The 25,561-nt window shown below is 33.7% G+C and overlaps 1 protein-coding gene across 2 annotated transcripts in view; it reads left to right on the top strand.

Moving 5' to 3' along the window:
- LOC150110616 (26S proteasome non-ATPase regulatory subunit 5) overlaps nucleotides 1–8,846 on the top strand; it is a 107,491-nt gene extending 98,645 nt beyond the window's left edge. The window contains exons 6-7 of one of the 2 annotated variants that reach the window (XM_090395221.1): nucleotides 2,827–2,936; nucleotides 8,356–8,846. In XM_090395221.1, coding sequence (XP_090251347.1) covers nucleotides 2,827–2,936; nucleotides 8,356–8,754 — 509 coding nt within the window. In that variant the 3' untranslated portion in view covers nucleotides 8,755–8,846. The other variant, XM_090395229.1, reaches the window with a different exon arrangement.
- The last annotated feature ends 16,715 nt before the right edge of the window (nucleotides 8,847–25,561 follow it).

Genomic DNA, 25,561 nt, shown 5'->3' with positions numbered 1-25,561 from the left:
TTCCAGATGTGAAAACCCGATCTGAACAATGAGTTATTTTCAAACAAAACATATGCAAATCATAATAAAACTCTATTTAATTTTAATGGAATATTTTTTATTTTAAATACTTATTTCAAGTATATACATATATATCTTTCTTAAAGAAAATAGTGTGTCACTAATAAAACAGAAATTCGGAAAAGCCCAAATACACCTGCGGATATGGTTATTAGTTAAATCTTATTCGCCGTCACTTTCTGACAGTAGCCAACATTCTGACATTTTTTTGTGTGAGACCGGAATTAAATCATTTCCATCACTTAAAACACTTTAGTCGTCTTGTTCATACTGCAATGGCTAAACATTTATTCAGTAAAAGGAACTAAATTAGTACTAATTTCCAATAATTCTGAAGGTTGATTTTTTTCTTTACCATGAACTCTGTAATTAATTGTTGAGATCCTTTTGACTAGATCTTTATATAATTCTTAGTGTCACACCATACATGACTTCACATTTAAACTGTTCAGCTCATTCAGTATTTGGATCATGTAATAAAAAAAGGACTTTGCAATTTACTAGCCATTTGAAGCCCTTAATTAATCCTGCAGTGAGTGGAATCTCTTCATCATTGTCACTTTTTTTTTTTCATGAACAAAACACAAGACGTGTAAACATTTCAAATTGTAAACAAGAAATGATTGTTTAGCAAACAGCATAACTCCTTCCAAGCAGCTTTATATAGGTCAGCCTCCTGTATTGGAGGCTGACCTATATACTGACCAACTTAACTTTGAGGAATCAGCATAGCACCCTTCTGCTTTCACGAACCATCGGCAAGTGAATATAACAGATTATCTGTCAGCTTAACTTTGGGAAATCGTAACTGCAAAAATTGATTTTTTTGTTGCCACAATTGTCTACATTCTATAGCATGGAGTATCGAGGGGTTCCCCAAAATTTAAGTACATATGTACTGTTCTAGGAAATGATAATTATAATGGAAATATCCTTTTTAACGGAACTGAATTCAAACAGAAATTTTAAAAACAAGCACCATTTGAATGTTAAATCAAAATATACCATGTAAAAATAAATTGCGTTTGTTTTCTTAATGTGTTATTTCGAATTCGTTTAAAAAAAAGTCGTGTGAAAAGAGAATTAGCTGTATATTTATAGACTGAAAATAATAATAATAATAAAAAATTCTGGGATAATTTTTCTTAGTAAGTACATTTAATTGTATACATCTGTGAAATTAAACGTTTCAGTAAGAAAAAATATTTCGATAACTATTTTAATATGACAGTTTATTACATAAATTACATATTTTCTTCTTTGTATAGTTTCTGTAGATCCTCATCCTCCCTGCAAGTCTTGCTGTGCTGGACATTTTACGGCCTCTCATGTGAAGGAGATTGATATTTAAAAAAATAAAAATAAAATAAAAACTTTGTATCTTATACTTTCTGCAATGAGATTAAGATGTAGTTTATGTAACAAACTTCAGATTACCTAAACCACTTTTCAAAATGTGTTATCAATTTTTTCCTCTCCTTATAATGTTAGTAGAGGCTCCATATCAAAATCTCTTTAAAAAAAGTAGAATAGAGAGTATGCTTAAATAACAAACAAAAACATACACAAAGTATAATATGAATGCATGTCTGCAACATAGGTCGAACATAGGCCTTTGTAGTTATTATGAATTATCACATCTTTCGTAGGTTGCTAACGCAAGATTAATTTTAAGATTTATGACATTTGCTGCAGTAAACATATATATATGTCATATCAGTTCAGATTTTCAAAGGATTTTATCATAATATGATTATATATATACTAAGTACAATCTTTGAAAATGGAAGATCAAGATATTGTTCTAAAATGAAACTGAAAATGGATTGTATTACATTTAATATTAGAAGTTTAAACAAAATTACTAGTAAATATTTTCATGCACACTTAATGAAATATTTACATGTTGACTAGAATGCTTAATGCAATTTCATTTAATTGTAGCTCTTTGATTATAGGATTAAAAAAGTGAAGACATGTAACAATCATTTTTAATCAGTTTTTATCATTTTTTTTAACATATATATACAAAGCAAAAGACAGCAATCCTCAAAAAAGGCTCAGCCACTTTGCCTCTGTGACTAATAATGGAACAAACTAACTTGAAAAATAAATTAATTCAAATTGTGATTGGTTCATTTAATAGTTCAGATATCATGTCACTCACTGTGTATCTTTTTGAAAATGTGTATCACAGTATAATTTCAGTAAATCATAATACTTATCTGTAAAATCTGCTGGCATGATGGTCACAGGATTGTCCACTTTCTTCCCTTCCCTTCTAGCCTTGAGATGTTATACTTTTGAGATTTATATGTATTCACTTAGTGTGTAGTATATGTTCTCATGATAATATTTCTTTCAGAAAATGAGATGGTAGTATGTTTGAATATATTAGGACAAGAAATCAGCACTGGTCATAACATATACAAAGCAAAAGGCAGCAATCCTCAAAAAAGGCTCAGCCACTTTGCCTCTGTGACTAATAATGGAACAAACTAACTTGAAAAATAAATTAATTCAAATTGTGATTGGTTCATTTAATAGTTCAGATATCATGTCACTCACTGTGTATCTTTTTGAAAATGTGTATCACAGTATAATTTCAGTAAATCATAATACTTATCTGTAAAATCTGCTGGCATGATGGTCACAGGATTGTCCACTTTCTTCCCTTCCCTTCTAGCCTTGAGATGTTATACTTTTGAGATTTATATGTATTCACTTAGTGTGTAGTATATGTTCTCATGATAATATTTCTTTCAGAAAATGAGATGGTAGTATGTTTGAATATATTAGGACAAGAAATCAGCACTGGTCATAACAGCATAAGGGTTAGGAGTCTCATAGCAGTCTCTCATATTTTAGAGATTAAGGTAATACATTTTTTATGTGTGTTCACAAGAGAATACTTAGTTATTTGCTTATTTTTATGGATGTGAATTTAGAAAATAAAAGTTGCTTTTTTCTTTGAAAGACAAACAAAAAAAAATTTTGATGATGACAATTTATCTTCAAATTGTCATCATTGTCATTTTAAGAAAAATAACAGTAAAAATACTCTATCCATTTAGTTGACTATGTTAATAAAATTATCAAATATATGTCAATGTTTGTCAAATTAAAGGAAAGGAATACAGTGTACTGTTATGAACAGTATATGCCATTTCTCTGGCAGAGGACTAGAGAAAGGAGGAGGCAAATTTGTCCTTTTAAAGTTTGATTTAGGTTTTTTTTTTTTTTTTTTTTTTTAATTTTTTTTTTTTTTAGGTGTTAGAGATTGCAGTGTAGGCTGAGTGGTTTGATTGCAGGTTTTTGAGATATGCTGAAATTTTATCTTGAACTGCTTTGGTACATTTGTTGGAGAACCAAAGCTGGGATAGTTGTGGAGTTTTCAACAAAGGCCCTTATTATTCTAGAAAGTATTATTTTAGTTATTTGGTCAGTTTGGAACAGGGAGCTGGGACAGTAATCATAGAAAAGAGAGAGAGATATGCAGAAATCATGTAGGTAATTCCAAATCGCTACTGTTAGTAGTAAAGAATACAAGACTGAGATTTGTATGCGGGGGGGGGGGTCAGCCTGTGGGCTATGAAAAGTACCTGAGAGGAGAGCTGACATCTGCAGTACACATGGAGGAAAAACTCGTTCAGAAAGGGTCCACAGTGTTGATATAATGATTTTTTTGATATTCTGGCATTTCTTCCTGCTTGATCTGTGAAATTAGATAACAAAAGCCAGTTTAAATTGTAATTATTGAAGTCTCCAAGCAAGAAAGAGCAGATCATAAAGAGATGATTCAAAGTTTTTGTAATCTTTGTCATGGAATATCAAATCTAAGAAATGTACACATGCTAGCTTTCTACTGGAAAGAATCATGCAGAGTGTATTTTGGATAGTTGAGGTGAAGAGAGTAGATATTTTGAGAAATTCACTTGATGTTCTATAAGAAATAACAATTAAGCTTTTTGATGCATGTTAGTAGTAGTGTGCCTTATTTAATTTTGAATTGAATCCATGAATATTGAAGTGGATGTGGAAGTTTTTTTGTATAAGAATTTGTTTTCTGAAGAGGTTTTTTATGTACTTTGTTATTTGGATTTTTTGTTGTTTTTTTGAGTCATATTTTGGCAAAAATATTTACAATTTATATTAAAAATAAAAATTTACTCAGTGTGTTGGGAAAGAGATATTATTTCATAACTAACCCAAGAAAAATAGCTCATAAACTGGATATGGTTGCTTTTCCCTAAATATAAATTGAGTAATCACAACAAGGAATGTTATCTATCTCAGTAGATAGATCATATTCTGCATTCATTTTGTTTCTATGATTGTTTTTTTTCTTGCCAGATACACTTCAGTAGCACATTTCTTCTCCCTTTTGTTCTTGACTATACTTTTCAACAATTTCCTAATGGAATTGATTAACATTAAAATAATTAGTCGGAATACTAAATTAGCTGTATATAAGACAGTTTTCAAACCAGTTTTAACTTATGGATCTGAGAGCTGGGTCAGAAGTAAAACACTTGACCAAAGACTGGAGACCGCAGATATGCGAGTCCTGAGAAAGATTATAGGTGTGAACAGATGGCATCAATGGCAATATCATATTAAAAACGAGGATATTAGGAAAGAACTTGACATTGTCAGCATCCAGGAATGCGTTAGCAGAGCTAATCTCAGATGGTATGGTCACTTAAATAGAATGGGAGAGGAAAGATTAGCAAAACAAGTGTTCTCTGCCAGGTTGGCAGGAAAACGACCCAGAGGAAGACCAAGATATAGGTGGATTGATACGGTACAAAGTGCCTTAGACGATAGAAATATAAGATCTGATAATGTTGGAGTCTTGACAACTAACAGACTGATTTGGAGGAAAATTGTAGATAGGAAGTTAGTAATGATGTAATTTTTTTCATATAGTACTATCATATCCTATACACCCCTTGACGAGGGTACATGGCAGGAATTTGATGATGATGATAAAATCATGTCATTTGACTTGATTGAAATATATCTGGAATGAAATGGAATAAGATTGGATTGAAAGCAAAAAAAAAAAAAAAAAAATCATCTCTCAGGTGCAAGAATTACATGGAAGGCTTCTTATTCAGATTTGGCTTACTCAGAAAGTCTTTTGAAATAACAGAAACAAAAGTATTGAAAAAGCCCTTAAAGAACAAAAAATAAAAATTTAGCTGGAAGAGTCAAGATTCAAAATTATCTTTTAAAATATTGAGGGAAACGATTAACAAAAGAATGATATGATATTCTAAGTATAATATTTAAAGAAAGAAAAATACAAAGTTTGACACAAGAGCATAACAATCCTGACTTTATTGACTTGTGATAGTCTAATGTTCAGTTTCAGCATTAGTGATCTCTGACTTATGAGCTAATTTTTCTGTGATTAACATCTCAACTTCTTGCTTATGGAAATCATCAACTGCAGTTTTTGGCTGCTCACATCATGGTTGGTCATTACTGTCAACTCTGCTGTTGCTCCGTGTTTCTTCATGCCCAGTATTACTCAGTATTCACATATATACAATTACTTTATGTTAAAAGCTTTGTAAATACTGCACTGTTTCACACATTTCAACAAACTTGTAGAAGATAAGGTTATTTAAGTTTTACTTATAAAATTTAGGTCTCTTGCAATAAGTCTTCAGACTCCATGGAGTCTGAAGACTTATTGCAAAAGACCTAAACTATCCACAGAATCAATCATACTTCTTCTTGAACCCACTAACAGACAAAGCACTAACAACTGACTCTGGCAACCCATTCCATTCATTCACAACTCTCTAAGCAAAACATCTAGTCTTTATGCCTCTTACTAACCACACCTTATACTCAACTTCTAGGGATGGCAAAAAAAAATCCTCTCCATCTACCCTCACCCCTAAATCCCTAGCTTCTGCCCCTTTTTCTTCTGTCCCTTCTAGCTGAGTGCTGAAACATTTTCTATGCAGCAATCCTATAAAACCCTTTAAGTAACTTAAATCTTTCTATCATATCCTCTTTTTTGTTGCGTATCAACCAATTTCTGCAATCCACACATCCACAATCTGTCCTCATATGTACATTCCGCAAACCAATCACAATCTTGGTCACTTGCCTCTAAATCCATTTCCTCATTCCCGAGAAACTCAAGCGACCAGACCTGAGCACAATAATCTAGGTGTGAATGTATCAAGGCCTTATAAGGAGGAATAACAACTTGCTTATCTCTACTTCTTAGCATGTTCTTCAGTAGCCAACTAATCTTATGAGTTACCTAAGCAACCTTAGCAGTATGTCCTCTAAACTTCAACTCTCCATCTATCCCCACCCTTAGCTTCATCTATTTCCTGGAGTACAGTTCCATCAATGTGGTACACTGCTTGTAATCAGCTTATCCCAAAATGCATAACTTTACATAAGCCACAACAAACGCAAAGATTAACTTTACGTTTCTCCACATGAAACTGATAACCATTATCTTTTGCTCATACTGACATCTTTAAATCATCCTGCAAGCTCTCCACATCTTTACTCTACCTAATTTTGCATTGTCAGCAAACAACTGAATGTTTCTTTTCAAATTATTTCCTATATCATTTGTGTACAAATTAAACAGTAGTGGTCCTGGCACAGTATCTTGTGGCACACCACTAGTCATCTGCTTTCACCTGGATTCTGCTCCACCATATACCACTTTTTGATATCTATCCAGCAGCCACTCTCTTATCCACAATACCAGTGTCATATCCATTCCCATTTGTTCTAATTTGCCTATAACAGAGTTCCATGTGGTATTTTCTCAAATGCCTTTGCAAAATCCAGAATCATCATGTAGCCATTTCTTTTATCCAACTTAGCTGTCACTCTTATTATAAATATATATATATATACAGTAAAACCCTTTTTTTTTTTACACTTTTCAGGGGACTGATGGAAAAAAGTGTAAATAGCAGGAAATGTAAAAAAAAACATTAAAAATAGGCTAAAAGATGACTTACTGCTAGTATGTGAGTCTACATACTAGATTACAAAATTGAATAACTGAAAATAAATGAATTTACAATTACTTACATTTATCTATTTTAAAAAATCTTTAATTGTTGATAGTTTTTGCTTTTCGTTTTTTTTTGACATAGCGCCAGATTGCTTTGCATTGAGTTCAATGCTTGACCTGTTTTTTACTATCGTGTTCAAAGTGGACACGGAGAGTCCAAGATCTTTTGCTAAATGTACATGTGTTCCGGCATGCCACCGGAACACATGTACATTTAGCAGTTCTTCTACCGAAATACATTTTCTGTCTTTTTTTTCTCCATGTTACTAACATGGATAATCCACCACCGCAACTTGAAAGCAACTTTCACAGCTAAATTACGTAGCAGAAATTCTGCAATATCAATTCATACTGTGATTGAAAAATCACTGTATCGCTCATCACTACATTACTGCTGCAAGCGTGCAAGTCACCGTGATGGCAGAAACGAAACTACAGCCGAAAGCAACGCCATCTGGGAACAGAAATGCGCAGATTTCCACAGAAATCGTTTTGAAAATCAGTATTGCCATCTGAGAAAAAACGCAAGTCACAGGAAATAACATCCACATCAAGTTGTTAATGGTGGGAAAACAATATATCATAAGAATAGGCCTTAAGACGGGACCAACAGAAAATGAGGTAAAAATAGCAGGAAAACATAAATTGCAGGAACGTAAAAATGGGGTTTTACTGTATATATATATATATATATTTCTTCCTCCTTGTCCACAGGTACCAACCCAGTTAGACTAAGCTAGAGAGGTGGGAGATAATTACATAAGTAAATAATTGTTCAGTGTGCTCTATATGCTGCAATATACACAGTTATTGTTATGTTGAGCATTCTCAAATATAACAGATATCTTACATTTTTCACTTTTATTATTCAGATATACTAAATCATTTTTTGTTCTCTTTTCAAATTCCTTCCCTTTCCTACCAACTTTAGAAATGTTTGTTTTGTGTATGTGAAAACACATGTAGGATGGAGATCAAATATGAGAATATTTATTTTCATTTAAAACAGACCTACTTTTATTTAAAGAAGAGTGAAGAAGAGGTGTCATAATATTATGTAGAACCTCTTCTTTTGTTATCTTGTACACAGTCTCTCTCTCTTGATACACTGGATTTTTGTGCAAAATATCATCAATGAAGCAACTTTAAACTTTAAATATTCATTTTCAGTATACAATTTATTTTATATATATATATATATATATATATATTTTTTTTTTTTTCCCCAGAGTGAAGAAAATAATCCAGATCTTGAAATTTTAACAGAAAGTTGGTACAGATCATTAGCCAAAGAACCTACACAGTTATTGTTGGACCTATGCAAGCAGCCTTTTACTGATCTTCGATGTGCTGTGCTTCTAGTTATTAAAGTCATAAGTTGCCATTTATGGGGCCAAAAGGAATTGGCATCATTTGGAGGATTTCTGGAATACATATTAGATCGTTCAACAGAAACAAATAAAGAAGGAAAAGAAGCAAAGTATGGTGTTGTTCAAGCATTAGTTGAATCATCAACTATATCCAGTTCTTTTAGCACAGAAGCCATTTTAAAATTGAAAGGGTACTGTAATCAGGGTCCCTTCTTTGCAGAAGCTCAAACTGAAGTAGCATTTGAAGGAGCTACATAATTTTGTTACTTGCTGTTTGATAGGAACTGTGTAGAAATTGATGTCTTCATGTTATTGACAAAAATATATAATATTTTTACAATTGAAAAAAATTTATTTTCATTATTTTTCAGACATTAAGAAAAGGATTTAACTGATAAAGACATAAGAAGGGAAACAAAATATCATATTGTGTACACCACAGATGTCATTAACCTGTTCACAAAATGACTTTGTGTAACCTACATTTAAAACTTTCTGAATTCAAAAAGCTTTATATGTAGGTCTTTTATATTATACTCTTGCAATATCCTGAATCTAGAAGTCCAGAAACCATGCTCAAAAATTAATTTTAAATAGTATGCATAAAAAAAAAAAGCTAAAACAACGATATACCTCTTTTATGTAAGTCACTCTGCTGCTTTATCATCATTAATTAAGAAAATTAAAAACAGTATTTTGATATAATATGCAGTTTCAAACACAGCAGGCATTTACCCTTATGGAAATATGATAATTAACATAATGTTTATACTGTATTTTTATCACCAAAACAAATCTCACTCTGCTCCTCCATCAAAATATAATGTTTGGACAACTAAGAAATTTTATAACCAATAATGTGACATTTTGCATTGGCACATCAGTGAATGAATTTTGATCCATGTAAATCAAAATATAAAGCTGCATCAGTTTCATTATCATTTTGTAAGCTGATGAGACTGATGTTATGAATAGTAACAAAGGTAATGTCTGGATTCTAGAATGTTTTGTGGATAGATTGAGGAAATGTAAATTCAAACTTAGTGAAGAAGAGATTACATGATATGAGACTTAATTTGGTAAGAGAGTTTTATCAAATTAATAAATACATAAGGGATAATTAGTAGAATAGAGAAAGAATGAGAAGCCTGAAGAAGAGGCCATCCTTGGACCTTGGAAGTTATATCAGAGTGTGATTTACAAGGGAATAAGAAGTTGATTTTTAATTGGAGAAATGGTTATTGAATGGAATACATATGCATTTCCAGAAGTTTTTTTTTTTTTTTTAATATGAAGCTCACCTTTGAGAAGTTGTAAACCCATTGTGTGTATGATAAAAGTTAATTCAGTTCCTCCACTCTAGAGACTAAACACAGTACTTTTTCAGGCTGCATCAAGTTTTTAATAAGTAGAATGGTTGTCTCATATGGGGTGGTAAATTGTGTACCACATTCAGTAGAATTCAAATTCATAGCTTGTTATTTGGACAGTGAATATACTATTTATACAACCAGTAGGCTGTCTATAATTATTAATCATCCTCTGTAATTGAAGAAAAACAACACATTGTGTCCATATCTAGAAAGGGCTTGAGTTTGCTTCTTATCATGACAAGAAGAATTATCAATTGAAGGTTAGCTAGCCAAATTTTTATGGAGGTAGCAGAGTTATTTCTCTTAGAAACTCAGGTTTTTCACCCTGCATTTCAGGAAAATCAGCCAGAGAACACACACAAAATACAATTTACTGACAAATGTACTATTGATGGGTAATAGCTGGCATTGAGCGCAAGTGGTGGATAGTCCATTGTGTGTAAATGGAGGATTAAATAGGGGAGTTGTGTGAAGTGGCATACCCACCTTTAATGAGAACTTGGATTCCTTGGAGGTGTCGCATAATAACTTCAATAGACTCGTGGAAGGTATCACTTAACCAACAACTTATTTATCAGATTAAACTTTAAATTCATTCATATTCCTAGCATTCAGAACACACACTGCCAATTCTTTCCACCCATTCTCCATTTTTTTTTCCATATTAATCTCCTAAAAATTCCCTCATCAAATGCTTTGTGAATTCTAAAAATATCACCCTATTTGATTTTTATTTTTTCTTATTTAATACATTTTTGAAACCCATTCTGACTATTTATAGAAAATTCATAATACAGTTTACAGTTTATTGGAATAACTGCAGCACAAAGAGAAATAATTGAATAGCAGATTTATTAGTTTCATTATTTTGTTTGTCACAGAGACAATTTCAGGAATACAATGTTAAAATTGTAATAACACACACACACACACACACACACAAGAAACAATAAGTAGAATAAACTAAATTAGAATATATAAAGATTAAAGTCTTATGAGAGATTCTCTCTATTGGTGCTGTTAGCTAGCCTTAGCTGTTAGGTGGGAAAGCTTTATTAATTAAGGAAAGAATTAAACTTTCCTTAATCTTGGAAAGTTTAACACAACCATATTATTTAAGATTAGGTTGATATTTTAAATCTTCTACTGAGTCTTTAAGTTTGTATTTAATGATATGGAGCATAATAGTTTTCTTCCATCTGATTCTGTGCAAGTTATCCAAGGCATGGCCAGCTGGACCTGAATGACCATAGTTGTGACCATGGATATAGTTTTTAGTTTTTGTGTTCATCTAGGTAGATTTTTGCAGATCTCCCAGTCTGACCATAATATAAGTTGCAAGAACAAGGAACTTTGTAAACACCCAGAACAGAGAGGGGAGGAGGCGGATCATTAGAACAGAGAAGGGAAATTAGCTTTAAATGCGGCTTGAAAGTAGTGCTGATATTATATTTCTTTAAAGTTCTGGCTATTTTTTCTGAAGTGTCCCAGATATAGGTAATAGTATTAGTAATAGTAATAGTAATCATTAGTGTAGTCTTTCTGTTGAGAGGGATGTGAGAAGGTGGAAGGGACAGATAATTTGTAGATCTTTTTGGCATTATAACGATTGGATGGGAAGATTGGACAAATGAAGGCGAGTTCATCTGTAAGGGAAGCTTGGATGGAACAGACAGAGGTTAGAGGCTCTGTTGACAAGGGTTTCGATGACACCATATTATTATTACATGATGCCTCTAAGGACTTATCATGGGATGACACTCTACTCCACTACACACACTAACCCATCTCCACTACTACATTTGTCTACTACACACACACACACAACTACCAATCAATTCCATCTTCTGCCCATTATCACCAACAACAGTATTTTTTGTCTGTAAATTGCATGAGTTCTGAAGGCCAATTTGCCTGTACATACACAGGATGAAAAACCAGTTTCTAGGAGAAAAAATCCTACTATCTACATATGAGATCAGCTAACTTGCCTTGAAATGAAAAAAGCTCATATAAAGAATCCTCTTGTAACAACAAAAATCGAACATAGGCCTTTTCCAGTCAAAAGGCTCAACGTATTATCATTCTCCCAATTGTGCTATGGAAGCATATTGTTGAGAAGGGAAATAGGAAAGTTTATGTATGCATCTACCTGTGTAGGTTTTCTGTAAACTGCAAAAGAAAGAGTGCCATTGGGCATAAAAAAAAAGGTAAGCTGTTGTGATTTTTTTTTTTCTATAGTGAACTGGATTCTGAGATGCTAATTGTTGAGGTGAAAGAAGAAGTCTAATGTGTTTGAGCCATGTGGCCAAATAGAAAACATATCATCAGTATATTTTAACCAAATTGAGTGTGGTTATCTGAAACTGGAAAAATATGTAAGGAAAATCAGATGGAGGGAAGTCTAGGTTTGATATTCTCTGATATGGGATGTTGGATATGATCAATCCTTGTTATGAATGGAATCATGCAAAGTGTACTTCAGATAGTTGTGGTGGACTGATCATTGGGGGTGCCAGGTGAGGCTCTTAGGAATAAAAGGTCACATTTGTATAACTAAGTAGTAATGGCAGAGGTGATATTATGTTAAGGTCATGAATATTTGGGAAGTTATTCTGGAAAGTTTATTTTTGTTATTGCTGTTTTTTGTTGTTGGATTTTTGTTGCTTTTTTTTTTTTTTTTGAGTTTGAGTTAAAAAATAATTTTTTTTTTCGATTCTGAAAATAACTTTTTTTTCGTTTTCTTTCATATTTAATGGAGAAGAGAGTTATACACTGGGAGATGAAATACTATCGAACATGTGCAACATAGATCAAATTCTGTTTCCTATCCATACTAGTTTTCCTCTTCGAAAATTCGGATTTTTCACTTATAAAATAGCAAGCAGTCCAGTAGAACACATGCAATTACTGATATGGTGTGCCAGCTTTATAGCTTTATCTATTTCAACCATAGTTCCAAACACTTAATCTATTTGCATCTCCAGTAGGATTCCCGTGCCTGTCGCTGTTATCAGACTTCCTCAGAAAGTCTGAGATATTCCTTGTACTGTCTAACAGTATGACTGCAGAATTGCTTTCCCTTTAAATGAAGGTTTTGGGCTTCATGTAAGAAGCTTGCAATGAAAAGGTGCTGCCAGTGTTTCATTTTTGAAACCGTCATCTTTAAGTTAACATTGTAAAATACAGTGTGTTTCAAGTGATACTGTTTTTTTTGTAAATCATGTATTTAAATCATTGATGTTTAGTGTTTATAAAGATAGACAAAAGGAATTGCAATTTTTTCAGTCGAAGGTGAGTTTGCCAATCTCATACGGAAGTTGCATGATATTTCATCTCGCATATAATAATATTTTGGATAATCTTGATCTGTTTAGGCTACTACTGACCAATTTCGATTGTCAAATCTCGCTATTTTGTAATTTTTAAAAAATTTATTTGCTGTTGATGATATCACTAATTCAAAGTTGTCAATATTTAATAAATGTAATCTCAGGCCTTTTGTGTTCCAAAGGCGAATTGTTTGTATTCCAAAATCCCAGAGAATTTTTGCAGTTTCATTTTCTATTACTGTCTTAATTTTATCCTGTCAGTTATCAGATGTGAGAAAGCAGTATTTGTAATCAACATGAACGAAATTTAGTTAGGAATTGATGGAATGCTCTACAGTTTTTTCATCCTTCTGAGAGCATAATCTGCACTTAATGTGTTATTACGAATGTTCTCAAATTTCTCCTTAATTGAATTAGTTTATAATGCCTTTCTTGGGTGACTAGAATGAAACTTTCAATTTCTTTATTGATATATCCATACTATGGGCATTACCATGCCTTTGTCATTGATTTTTTTTCTTCTTTGACTCTCAATGTTGCCCACGTAAAAGTTTATTTTTTCAGCATTCAGATCCATTATTTTGCTGTTCTTTCTTATAATCGAATTTATTTGCTATTGCTTTTAGAAGATCAAACCTTACGAAACTGCTTGGAGCATTTGCTCAGTGCTATTGTCGATGTAATTTTTAAGCTAGTTTCTTCAAAAGTTCGCTTGCAGCAGACTACCAAGAACAGACAGACTCTTGTCTGTCTGTTCTTGGTAGATACAGTCGATGAACGTCACTTTGTGGATGTAAATTCATTACTTTACGCGGTCAATTTGTCCATGTCTTCTTTTGTACAATCAACTATGCCAGTTGTGTATGGAATAGCTGGTATATCTCAAGAGTTCAGTGCTCAAATTGAGTTCAGTCCATTAAGTTTTGTTTTTAGAATTTTCCTTCTCTTTTGATGTACTCAGCTGCAGGGCTGTACTTACACTTTTCCCGATGCGCTAGTGTTCCAGGGTCCCCTCCCTCATTATTTGGGCCCCGTGTCTCTAATTTTTGGGGCCCTCCAGCAATGCATGTGCATAAGTGCTGTTTTTTCTTTAACTCTCAAGGGGAGAATATCACTGCCTTCTAATATACCTATATATACACCCTCTGTCCAAAAAGAAACCGAACTTTTCAAAAATAGAAGAAACTAGTGGCACCACTTGTTGTATATTTTTGTTGTCGAAAGCCGCAACCCTCATTAGCGTTGTGTCAACTGTTTATGACATTTGTTTCATTAGAAGCCGAGTTATAGTGCCAAAAGAGTCGCGCACCCAGGGGGGGGGGGGCAATGGGCCTTTCCCCCCACAAAAATTTTCCAAAATACTTTTCCTAATTAAAATAATTATTTTATTTATATTGTGTCATGACTTCTATTTTTATACTACTTATGAATTAGTGGTCACATAAGGTGAGAGTACCCTGTAGCAGTGTTTCTCAACCTGTTGTCTGCAACGATGGGACAGGTGGTCCACAGGCAGACTTAAATTAACCAAATAAATCTACATATTTTAATTATCCAAACAAATTAAAATTGAATAAGTAAAAATTATTGAAATAAAATGGATACGTAAAAAATAAAATTAAAATAGCGGCAGAACGTTCATTCCATGAACGTTCTGCCACTATTTTAATTTGTAGTGTTAGAATGATGAGTAATAAAAGAGGGATTAAGTGAACAACAATATGGTTTTATTGCTTCTACTTTCCCTTGCAGTTTTGTCCAATCTGAAGTGAATATGTGTTGTCCACATGACCACATTTCAACCAATTGCTTGTTTATTGATTTTTATTGTTGAAGGGTTTCCTCCTTCAACCAAGGCTCAGTATATCTTCAGAAGTGCTAAGTAATACTTGGACAAAGTGTGTTGTGAGTTAACCCCAGTATTTATATATTATTAGGAAACCGCACAACTGAAAGATAAAAGCAAGCTGCCAGTTGAGTTGAAATGCTAACTCTCTTCAACCGAATTTCATATGTGAAACTGCCATAACAACATTCACTATATATATATTTCTAAGTTTTAACACGTTTACGAATTTTAACACCTTCGGTTGAACTTTATTTCTGCTTTGGGGCAGGCGAACTCAGACATCTAATTAATAACAATAGTTTTTACTTAGATACTGTGTTTGCTGGTGCAACATAGTTTTGCTTGAGTCTAAATAGCATAGTTTCTGTATGAAAGGACATGATTCATTAATTAGTGTCGTTTTTATCCCAGTTGTCTCTAATTGCACTATTTGTGGAGAAATATATTACACAGACTGCTGGTACCTTATTCACTGACATAAAAGTACTTGTTTTTCTTGCCTCTACAATACATTGGCTATTGGGGAGGGCGTGTTGTTTACAGCAGGAGCAAATTACTATCCCCCACTCTGAACGTGTTTCAGCCTTTTTTTATTTGCGAGGTATATGCAAAACTTTTTAATTTCTTTTTTTGAAAAGTGATATCAGGGGTTCGAGTTTTTTCGGGTAATTATGGTATTTCAATTATGGATAAGTACATTGGTACCTTCTTTAAATGGAAAAATAGCTCGGATGACAGTGATAATACAAAACGAGTTTGTAATGACAGTTTGTGTGTAGTTTCTGAAAAGAAAGGTCTGTAACGAATCCACAGAAACAGAATTTCCATCAGTTGCAATGCAATAATATTAATACGCTGAACGAAAGGAAAGATTTGCTGACTTGCTGGACACTTGGACAGTGGATCTCATGCAAAGGTAAATACAATTGCTTATTTTGTAGGAACATTTTTCTGTTTTGTGACTTTTCTCCCTTGACGGTAATTATGCCTACATTATTGTGTTATTATTCAACAATTGTTTACAGTTTTGAATGTGTATATAAATCAATATCAACAGTAGCCTGATTACGAATGCGTGATGAACGGGATGGGGAAGTTTGGAGCTTCCCCAGATAGTATTCAAAAGGTAAATAAATTGGTTTTTAGTATAGTATAGGGCCCCGAAACTTAGTTTAGAATTTAACCAAAAAGAGTTTGTGTCCACCTCAAAACTGAAACAGAATTTGGAAACATTTTCCAAATAACTTTTATAAGAAATTTCTCTGGATTCACGATCCATTTCAGGCTTGCAGTAATGAGAACGACCTTTCGTTATCGAAAAAAGAACAGCTAATTGAGCTTTCAAATGACAGTGGGCTTAAAGTGCAATTCCGTGATCATGGTTTAGCTTGATTCTGGATCTCCCTTCACCGAGAAGTGAATTTCCCGAAGCATCGAAAATCTTCATGCAGTTTTCTATAACCTTTATTTATGAGAAAGGATTTTCATTGCTCCTTCAAATAAAAACAAAATACAGAATTCGTCTTGGTGTTTGTGCTGATCTTCAACTGAAGTTGACCAATATTGAGCAGATATCCAGTAACTGCAATGCCGAGAAGCTCATCCATCTCATTAAAAGTAAGTAGTAAATAATTATATCATATTATTTATTTGTTTAATAAAAAATTGAAAAGGTACAGAATTTCTTCAATACCCCAAAGAGACAGGACGCCCTTATTGACAACATTGATAAATATCCACCGGATACTAAGAGGCAGAAACTACGCCAAGTTTGCCCGACTAGGTGAGTGGAACGTCATGAAGCCATCATGACCATGGTGGAATTATATGATGGAGGGATTCATAGGCTTGAAACAGTCATTTCTTAGGGAGACAGACTCGTCCTCTAAGGCAAAAATTTTGAATAATTCATTGTGTGAATTTGGTTTTATAATATCTTTAATTAGCTTGCAAAAAATATTGCATACACCTTACCATTGTCTAAAATAATGCAAAAATCTGACAGTGACCTCTTAATTGCCCGATTTTGTTGATGTTTTGGCTCAATTAAATACCATTCGTGAAACACCAGGTCTTCATTTAAGGATATTTATGATGAAGCATCTATAAAAGCCAATAATTTTAATATTGACATTAAAAAGCCAAGGACTATCTCAAAACAAACATTAAGGTACAATGTTCCAGACGATTCTGTAGAAGAGTATTTCAGGAGAACTATTTTCATTCCATTTATTGATCAAATATTCACTCAACTTCAGGATCATTTCACTCGGCACAGCAACATTTTGAATTTTTTTTTTTTCTCTTCTACCAAATGGAAAAGATGCTTCAACAGCAAGTGCAATGGATGATTTTCGTCAGTTGTGTGAATTTTATGCCGGTGATTTGCCTTATACAAATCCAACAATTTGAACGCCGAATTCAAGTTGTGTAAGAAATTTGAAAAACCGTCTCCAATAGCTCCATGCAAAAATGCCGTTGATGCAGTTTCAAAGTCTGACAAAATGATATATTGTAACATCTATAACTTATTAAAATATTTGCAACGCTTCCGATAACAACATGCGTCAGTAAAAGGTCATTTTCTAACTTACGCCTTTTAAAAACTTATTTAAGTTCTACCATGACGCAATCACGATTAAACGGACTGGCTTTGCTGTATATAGACAGAGAGATTAATGTAACCACGACTGAAATAATTCAAGAGCTTTTAAAAAGAAAAGAAAACTGGATTTTATTCTTTAAATAAATTTTTAGAATCACCTAACGAATTTTATTTAATGAATGAAATTTAACGAATTTTAGTTGAACAGATAAAAATATTTAAAATGCAAATTCATTGCATTAAAAATATTTTTATCCGTTCAACTCCCCCCCCCTCCCCCCCGATTAAATCCTAGGTGCGCCACTGGCCAAGAGTGGCAGTGTGTTTTGACGAACGGTGGTGAAATGAGTTTCAAACAGAGAGCTGCGATTGACTTTTGTGTTAAACTTGGTAAACGTTTCTCCTAAACGCATCAAATGCTTCAAAAAGCATGCGGTGATGAATGCTTATCCCTTACTCAAGTTTACGAGTGAGTTTTAAGCGATTTCAAAGTTGTCGTGAGATGCTTGAGGACGACGAAAAGCCGGGCAGTCCAAAAACTGGACTGAGCGAAGTTAACATGCAAAAAGATGCGTGATTTCAGCAAAGAAAACCCGAAATCGTACGTGAAATTGATTGAAGATGAATTGAGGATTCGAAAATCAACTCTGCACAACATTTTGACCTAGAGTTTGGACCTTCATAAATTGAATTTGCGATTTGTTCCCCACAAGTTGACCGACGACTAAAAAATGTATCGAATTGAACACTGTGAAAACCTCATTAAAGCCTCTCATAAGGACTCAAACTTCCTTGAAAATCGTTACTGGTGATGAAACGTGGTGTTTTGAGTTTGAACCCGAAACAAAGCCTCGGAATGCTGAATGGAGACTACCAGAAGAGGAGCATCCGAAATAAAGTCGCTTGGAGAAGTCAAAAGTAAAGACAATGCTGATTTGTTTCTACGATTCCAAGGGCATTATCCACAAAGAATTCATTCTGCCTGGCCAAACAGTCAATGGTGAGTTTTATCTCGAAGTTTGGAAGTGACTGATAATTGATAACGAGAATTTTTCGCGTACGGCATGAATATCGTGAGGCAGGCAGCTGGTCACTTTTGCACGAAATGTACCATCTCATCGTTCGAATATTGTGAGACAGTTTCTGAGCAAAAACCAAGTTTGTGTGCTGTATCACTCGCCGTATTCTCATTTAGCACCATGTGACTTCTTTCTCTTCCCGCGAGTTCATTTGCCGATGAAAGGAAAGCGATACGACGCCATTGAAAAGGTTCAAGCGGCAGTAACCACTATCCTCAACAGTATTCCAAAAACCGATATAAAAACTCATTTAACGAATTGATTGATCGTGCCAAACGCTGTATCGAAGCTGAGGGAAAGTATATTGATTGAAATAAATTATTTGAAAAATTATAATTGGCCAGTGTTTTATTTTCTACAAAAATTACGGTTTCATTTTGGACAGAGGGTGTATATACAATGGCGGTTCGTGGCAGGGGCGAGCCAGTAATGTCCGGCGCCTGTGTGCAAAACTTTAGTTGGCGCCCCCCCCTCCCCAATAAAAAAATCACTTTATAAAAACGTATCAGCGAGTTAAAATGAAATACGACATATATTAATTATAAGTTTATTGAACAAAAAGCAGAAATTACAAAAAAATGCATAAAAAGCAAACATACAAGGGTACAAAAACAACACAAATAATTTGAAAAAAATTAAAGTAAATAAGATAAATAAATAATAGTAACTTACAAGTATATAAAATAGGAACATATTGAACATTATTGGGTTAAGAAATAAAAACAGAAAGAAAAATCACTTAGTGAATTGAACTTTTCTAGTTTTCATTGAAAATTCTCGAATAATGTCATGTATATCAAGTTGATCCAAAATATCTGGCTCTATTGATATAATGGCAAGATTTGAAAGTCTGTCTTGTATCATTGTGGAGCGTAAGTATTTTTTAAATAATTTTAAGTTTAGAAAAGGACTGTTCCGCAGATGCTACAGATACCGGTAATGACAAAAGAATCCGAAGACCAATTGTAAAGTTTGGATAAACTGTGATTAAGTCGTTTGAATAAATATACTGAATTATCTGATATATATCGTTTTTAAAATTAGAAATAAATGGTTGACAGTGTAAAATTTCTTCGCATAAATAAATCGCCTGCGTCAATGTCTGAACGATTCTCGTGTGTTAATTTTTGTCGCAACTTTTTACAAGATAAAAAATATTCTTTATTTCGTAAAGTACTTAACAAATACAAAAACTGAAATTAATTCATATGTTCTTTTAATAAAGTAAATCTTTCCTTCAAAGATTGTAATATTTGATCTATTATGCAGAGGAAAAAAAAATTACTTTAAATGAAAAGATTGTCTACTATAATTTCATTTTCATGTTCGTATCAAATTGTGTTGTCTTTTTCTATGCATCTAAAGTAAGTTGGAGATTCATAGCTGAAGACGGCAGTATTTTGCTGACAAAATTCACTTTATTTAAAATATCATACCAAATCTTTGGCACCTTTACTATCCTGGCGCCTGTGTGCGTCGCACACATTGCACATATAGCCGGCACGCCCCTGGTTCGTGGCTTGAAATCGTGGGGGTGCTGCAACTTTCGAAATATACATACTGTAAGTACAGTGTATACGTGCTTGGATAAAATATCAGAATTATAAAAAAAAAAAAGATCAGCTAACGCCTTTTTATTCCCGTATACGGGAGTAGGCGAGGCCATTTAGCCCTATCTAACTTTTGGAGACTGAGTGGGCAGTTCAATCTCCACTGGTACCAATCGGAGATAGATGGCCCAAGGCTATCACTAATTAAGCGGTACACAGTGAAGAGAGACGGCTCAAATGTGCCGCCATCTCGTGGTCCCTAACCCTAACACAATATATTTACTGTCTGAAAATAATGTGGATTCTACGGTCGATTTTCTTGAGTTTACGGGACGAAAACCCCGAGTTTCCGGGAGGAAAAACCCGCTTGCCCGTGCCAGAGATCGACTAACTCGGGAACCGGTCGAAAAAAGCTTAGAAAAATTTCCTCTAGTCGGCGACTAGATTTGAACCACCAAACCCTTTCTTCGTGCGGTCAAGCGCTGTAGAGTGAAAACGCCACTTCTACTGAGCTACACAGGCTCTTTTTTTAAAAAAAAATCAGCTAACGCCTGTTTATTCCCGTATACGGGAGTAGGCGAGGCCATTTAGCCCTATCTAACTTTTGGAGACTGAGTGGGCATTCAAACATGAAAAAATATTGTTTATTATCGATAAAATTATACAGTTTGGTATAATTCAAAATTACTTCAAAATAATATATTCTTCTTGTTTTGTTTCATAAAAAAAATTGTTTATTATCGATAAAATTATACAGTTTAATATAATTCAAAATTACTTAAAAATAAAATCCATTCTTGTTTTGTTTCGAGCGAAAAAATCAATAACTTTTTCCTTGATGTTTGTGTGACTTGAATTTTTTCTCTGTTGAAATCATCTCAAGTGCATTTAACCTATCCTGATTCATAGTGCTCCTCAGAAATGTTTTTATTCTCTTTAATGTTGAAAAACAGCGTCAAGGCTCTGATGTAGTCATACGAATTGCCAAGAGAATTTTTATCAATAGTAATTTCATTAAGAACACAATCTAAATTATTTTCTGTTATACATTTTAACAAGTCAATTAATTTACAATAATCATGCATGTCGAGTCTACTGTAGAATACTCGAAGTTCAGTTTCAAGTTTTCTTTGTTGATCAACGCGTATGCAGTCACATACTTCCTTTGATTCGGCAGTGAGCATCTTTGAAGGATTCTCGCAGTACTTTGAATTTCTTATTGCCAAAATAGCAGTTTTAAAATTTGCAATATATATATTCATGTACTTTGAATACATCAATTTCACGAGATTGTATGTGATTGTAAATTACTTCAACATGAGGCTTTATCCGATGAAAGAGCTCCAACCAGAACATAAAATTTTCATTATTCAGATATTGTAAAATTCCTGATCTTTTGAAATAGTTTGATCTGCATTTGATGTTGACTGAATTTCAGCAAGGCAGCTTTTTAACGGTTGCAAATTTTCGTAAACTTTGTTTACAGTGCGTATGTTAAACTTCCTAGTTGCAGTAGATAGGCGCTGCGGCGTTTATATGCTTATGAAGAATTGTTATACGTTGTGGTGATCTCGAGAAAAATGTTGATATAGCCATAATATTGGAGAAAAAAATTCTTGAGTTCCGTATATCACTTGCTGCATTTTTCATTATAAGTTCAGTTGGTGAGCATAACAATGAGTGAAATGTGTATTATTATAAAATTCTTTAACTTTTGCTTGAACGCCCCCTTTTTTAACCCTTCATGACATTTGCACCATCCGATGTGTGAGCTATTAGTTTTTGTGTATTACCTTGAAGGATAATATATAACTGCTCAAGAATACATTTGGATAAGCCATCTGCAGTTTGATTCTCTGAATAAAGAATCTCCAAAAGCGTTCAAATATTTCTTCATTCAATAAGTACCGAAAAACAATAACCATCTGAGAGTGTTCTGAAACATCCGTTGTGTCATCAGCCATGACAGTTACAAATGAAGCTTCTTCAATATCCTTATTTACTTCATTTTGATATATTTGAAAAAGACAATCGAGTATCTCATTCTGAATAGTCTTAGAAACACTTTTAAAGACTGTACTGATTTCTAAATGGTTTCTTAAATCTGGATCTAATTTAGACGCAAACTACACTAATCCCCTAAATAGACCAGGATTTGCCGAATCATTTTTTTCGTCACGTCCACGTGAAGGAATTTCAAAATTTCCACAAATTAACATAGTCATCTTGAATAAAATTTCACGGTTTTTAGCAACCATTTTGTTATGCTCATTAATTGAAATTCTGTACGCCTCATTAAGTTTTTGTTTAATATCTACAGTTTCTAAAAGCGACAAAGAAACTGAATTTTAATTTTTTTTTTTTTGACGTTTTGTGTTTTTCAGTTTTTTTTCTTTCATTTTAATTATATTTACAAAACCATCCTTCGCCCATTTCGTATAACCTCCAAGCAACAAACACGGAAAATAAAATGTGCATTTTTCACTTCACAACCACATACCCAACTTTTCTTTTTATACCACTCTGTATTAAAACTTCTAATGTACTTCTTATCATTGCTTATTCCTGGCTGAGATATTTGAATATCGGGTAAAGGACGGCCTCTTATTTTAATTGAAACTTTCTCAGCGAGAGTCAACTGTGAAAATTTAAGTTTTGGTAGTTCACTTCCAGTGACTACTGTCACAGAACATATTTCTTGAAGTTGCATTTCTGAGGTCATAATTGTCAATAACCCCAATAATGTTCTAAAATAAAAACTATAGCAAATGTTATGTCTTTAATTGCAATGTCTAAATTTTTAAAGAGACTGAGTAAACACGATAAGCACTACGAACACTCTACTACTAATGCAAACCGCATATAAACAACAGTGGAACTGCGCGATGGACAGTGTCACATTACGCTTATAGCTCGCATCTCACTATGACGTGATATGCTTGCGCCCGTAGCAATATGACACTGTGGTAAACAGCGCTGCTAGCGTCCTTTGCCCTCCTAAGTGCTACAAGACGGATTTTTATTATTTTGTTATACAAAATAAGAGCATTGTATAGGATTGTTGATAAAATTAAATATTACAAGCAAATATAAATAAATTAATAAATTTATACGTCGAGAAAAATTGGGGGTGCTGCAGTGTTCCATAGTACCTATACACGAGCCGCCCCTGTGTGTGCGTGTGTGTGTGTATATATATATATATATATATATATATATATATATAGTAATCATTAGCTGAAATTGCTTTTATTAGTAAGTCACACCTCCAAGGACTCATCTCGGGAGGGTGCCCTACTCCATTCCGCTACATATGCATCTGTCTGCTCTACTACACACAACTGCCATTTACCATCTGACAACACTATTTTTTTCTATAAATTATTCTGAAGGCCGATTAGCCTGTACCTGGGATGAAAAACCCGAGTTTCCGGGAGAAAAACCCGATCTCATACGCAGCAGCGTATGAGATCGGGCTAACTCACCTTCAAATGAAAAAAACCCATATAAAGACTTCTCTCGTAACTACGAGAATCGAACTTGGCCTTTTCCAATTAAGGGTGCGATATATATTGTCGTTCTTTCAATTGCACTATGGAGATGCTATTCATTTTTTGGTCAAAACTAAAATTGTTGTTGTTATTAATTTTTTCCTCATCGAATAGATAAAACTGAACATTTATCCCAACCAAACAACCATATTTTGATGTCCTGGGTGAAAATACAAATCAGTTGTGGAGTTTTTGTTGGACCGATTTTCAATATTATTCAAAGTTTACATAAATAAAATAAAACAGCTAACGCATTTTATTCCCTTATAGGGAGTCGGCAAGGCTTGATGCCCTATCTAGCTTTTGGAGACTGAGTGGGCAGTTCTCCACCGGTAGCCAATCAGAGATAGCTGGCCCATGTCTATTACTAATTATAGCAGCCAACGATGAAGAGGCTGGCAAACAAGTGCTGCCATCTTTTGGTACCTAACCCTAATAATAAGATATACACTAGTGGCCAAAGTTGTGGAAACCTTTTGGAAAAAGTGTATTTTTGAGGTTTGATGGCTCATAACACCACATTTTTTGGTGCAATACCATAAAATTATATATCAATGGAAAGACAATTTAATCAAGAATGTAATGCAACAAAGTTTGTTCAATGATCTATATTCTATGAAACGTTATAGCCAAATAACCAGAAACAAGAAGCACAACCTGCTTAGGTTGATATGAAGTAACTTTCCTTCATTTGAATATAGCCAATGAGTATGAGTGTTTAGAGAGCCAATCAGGTGTCATCTTATTTTGGCAATGAGCCAATATGGTCACAGTAGGATTCAGCTATTGATCTCATGTATTGGAGCTGAGAGGAGGACATTTGTCAGTGTGTTATGTGATTGCTATCAAGTTGGTTAGTTTTTTTCGGTTCTTTCATTTAGTGAGCTTGTAAAATTATAAAAACTTTAATAAAATTAAAGAAATGACGCAAAGAGTTGACTGATCCTCCAGAATGCGATGTAAAATAGTATTATTAAGTGAACAAGGCTACAGGTATGAAGAAATTAGAACAATTGGTGGAAACTTAACCAAAGGTGACATTTCTAAATTTTTGAAGCAGTATAAGGAAACTCAGTCACTACAAAACCAGACTGGTAAAGGCAGGAAAAGGTGCACAACAGCAAGTTATGATAGAAGAATTGAGAGACTGTGCCTACGTGACAGAAGAAAACCATCAAGGTGTATACAAGATGAAATGGCGCGATACAATGTGAAGTTGAGTGCAAGGACTGTTCGGCGCAGACAGCAGGAATTTGGTCTAAATGCTAGAATTTCACGATAAAAGCTATTTTTATCTCTCAAACAAAGGTTGAAAAGATTAACCTGGGCTAAAACCCATGTTAATTGGACAACGGAACAATAAGACAACGTCATTTGGAGTGATGAGATCAAAAACTCCCTGTTTGGTAGTGATGGCATAAAATACGTAAGGAGAAGAATCGGAGATTTGCATCCTGATTGCATTACACCTACCGTGAAACACCCACTTAGTTATGATCTGGGGTTGAATAACATCAAAAGGTGTGGGCAGAATTTGCGTGATTAATGGGAATATAAATGCCCAAAAATACATAAATGAAATACTTGAGTCCAAAGTGAAGCCTTCCGCACGTGATCTTTTCCAAGATATTGAAGCATTTATATTTCAACAGGATTCAGCTCCATGTCATGTTGCTGCTGTGTGCAAAAAGTGGTTTCAAGATAATCATATCCCACTGCTGGAATG

This window comes from Typopeltis vanoorti, chromosome 1 (genome assembly GCF_054136105.1).
Source record: "Typopeltis vanoorti isolate ZY-2024b chromosome 1, IOZ_Tvanoo_1.0, whole genome shotgun sequence".
Lineage (NCBI taxonomy): Eukaryota > Metazoa > Arthropoda > Arachnida > Uropygi > Thelyphonidae > Typopeltis > Typopeltis vanoorti.
Note: the sequence above shows the minus strand (reverse complement) of the source record. Positions and strands in the feature narration are given on the sequence as shown.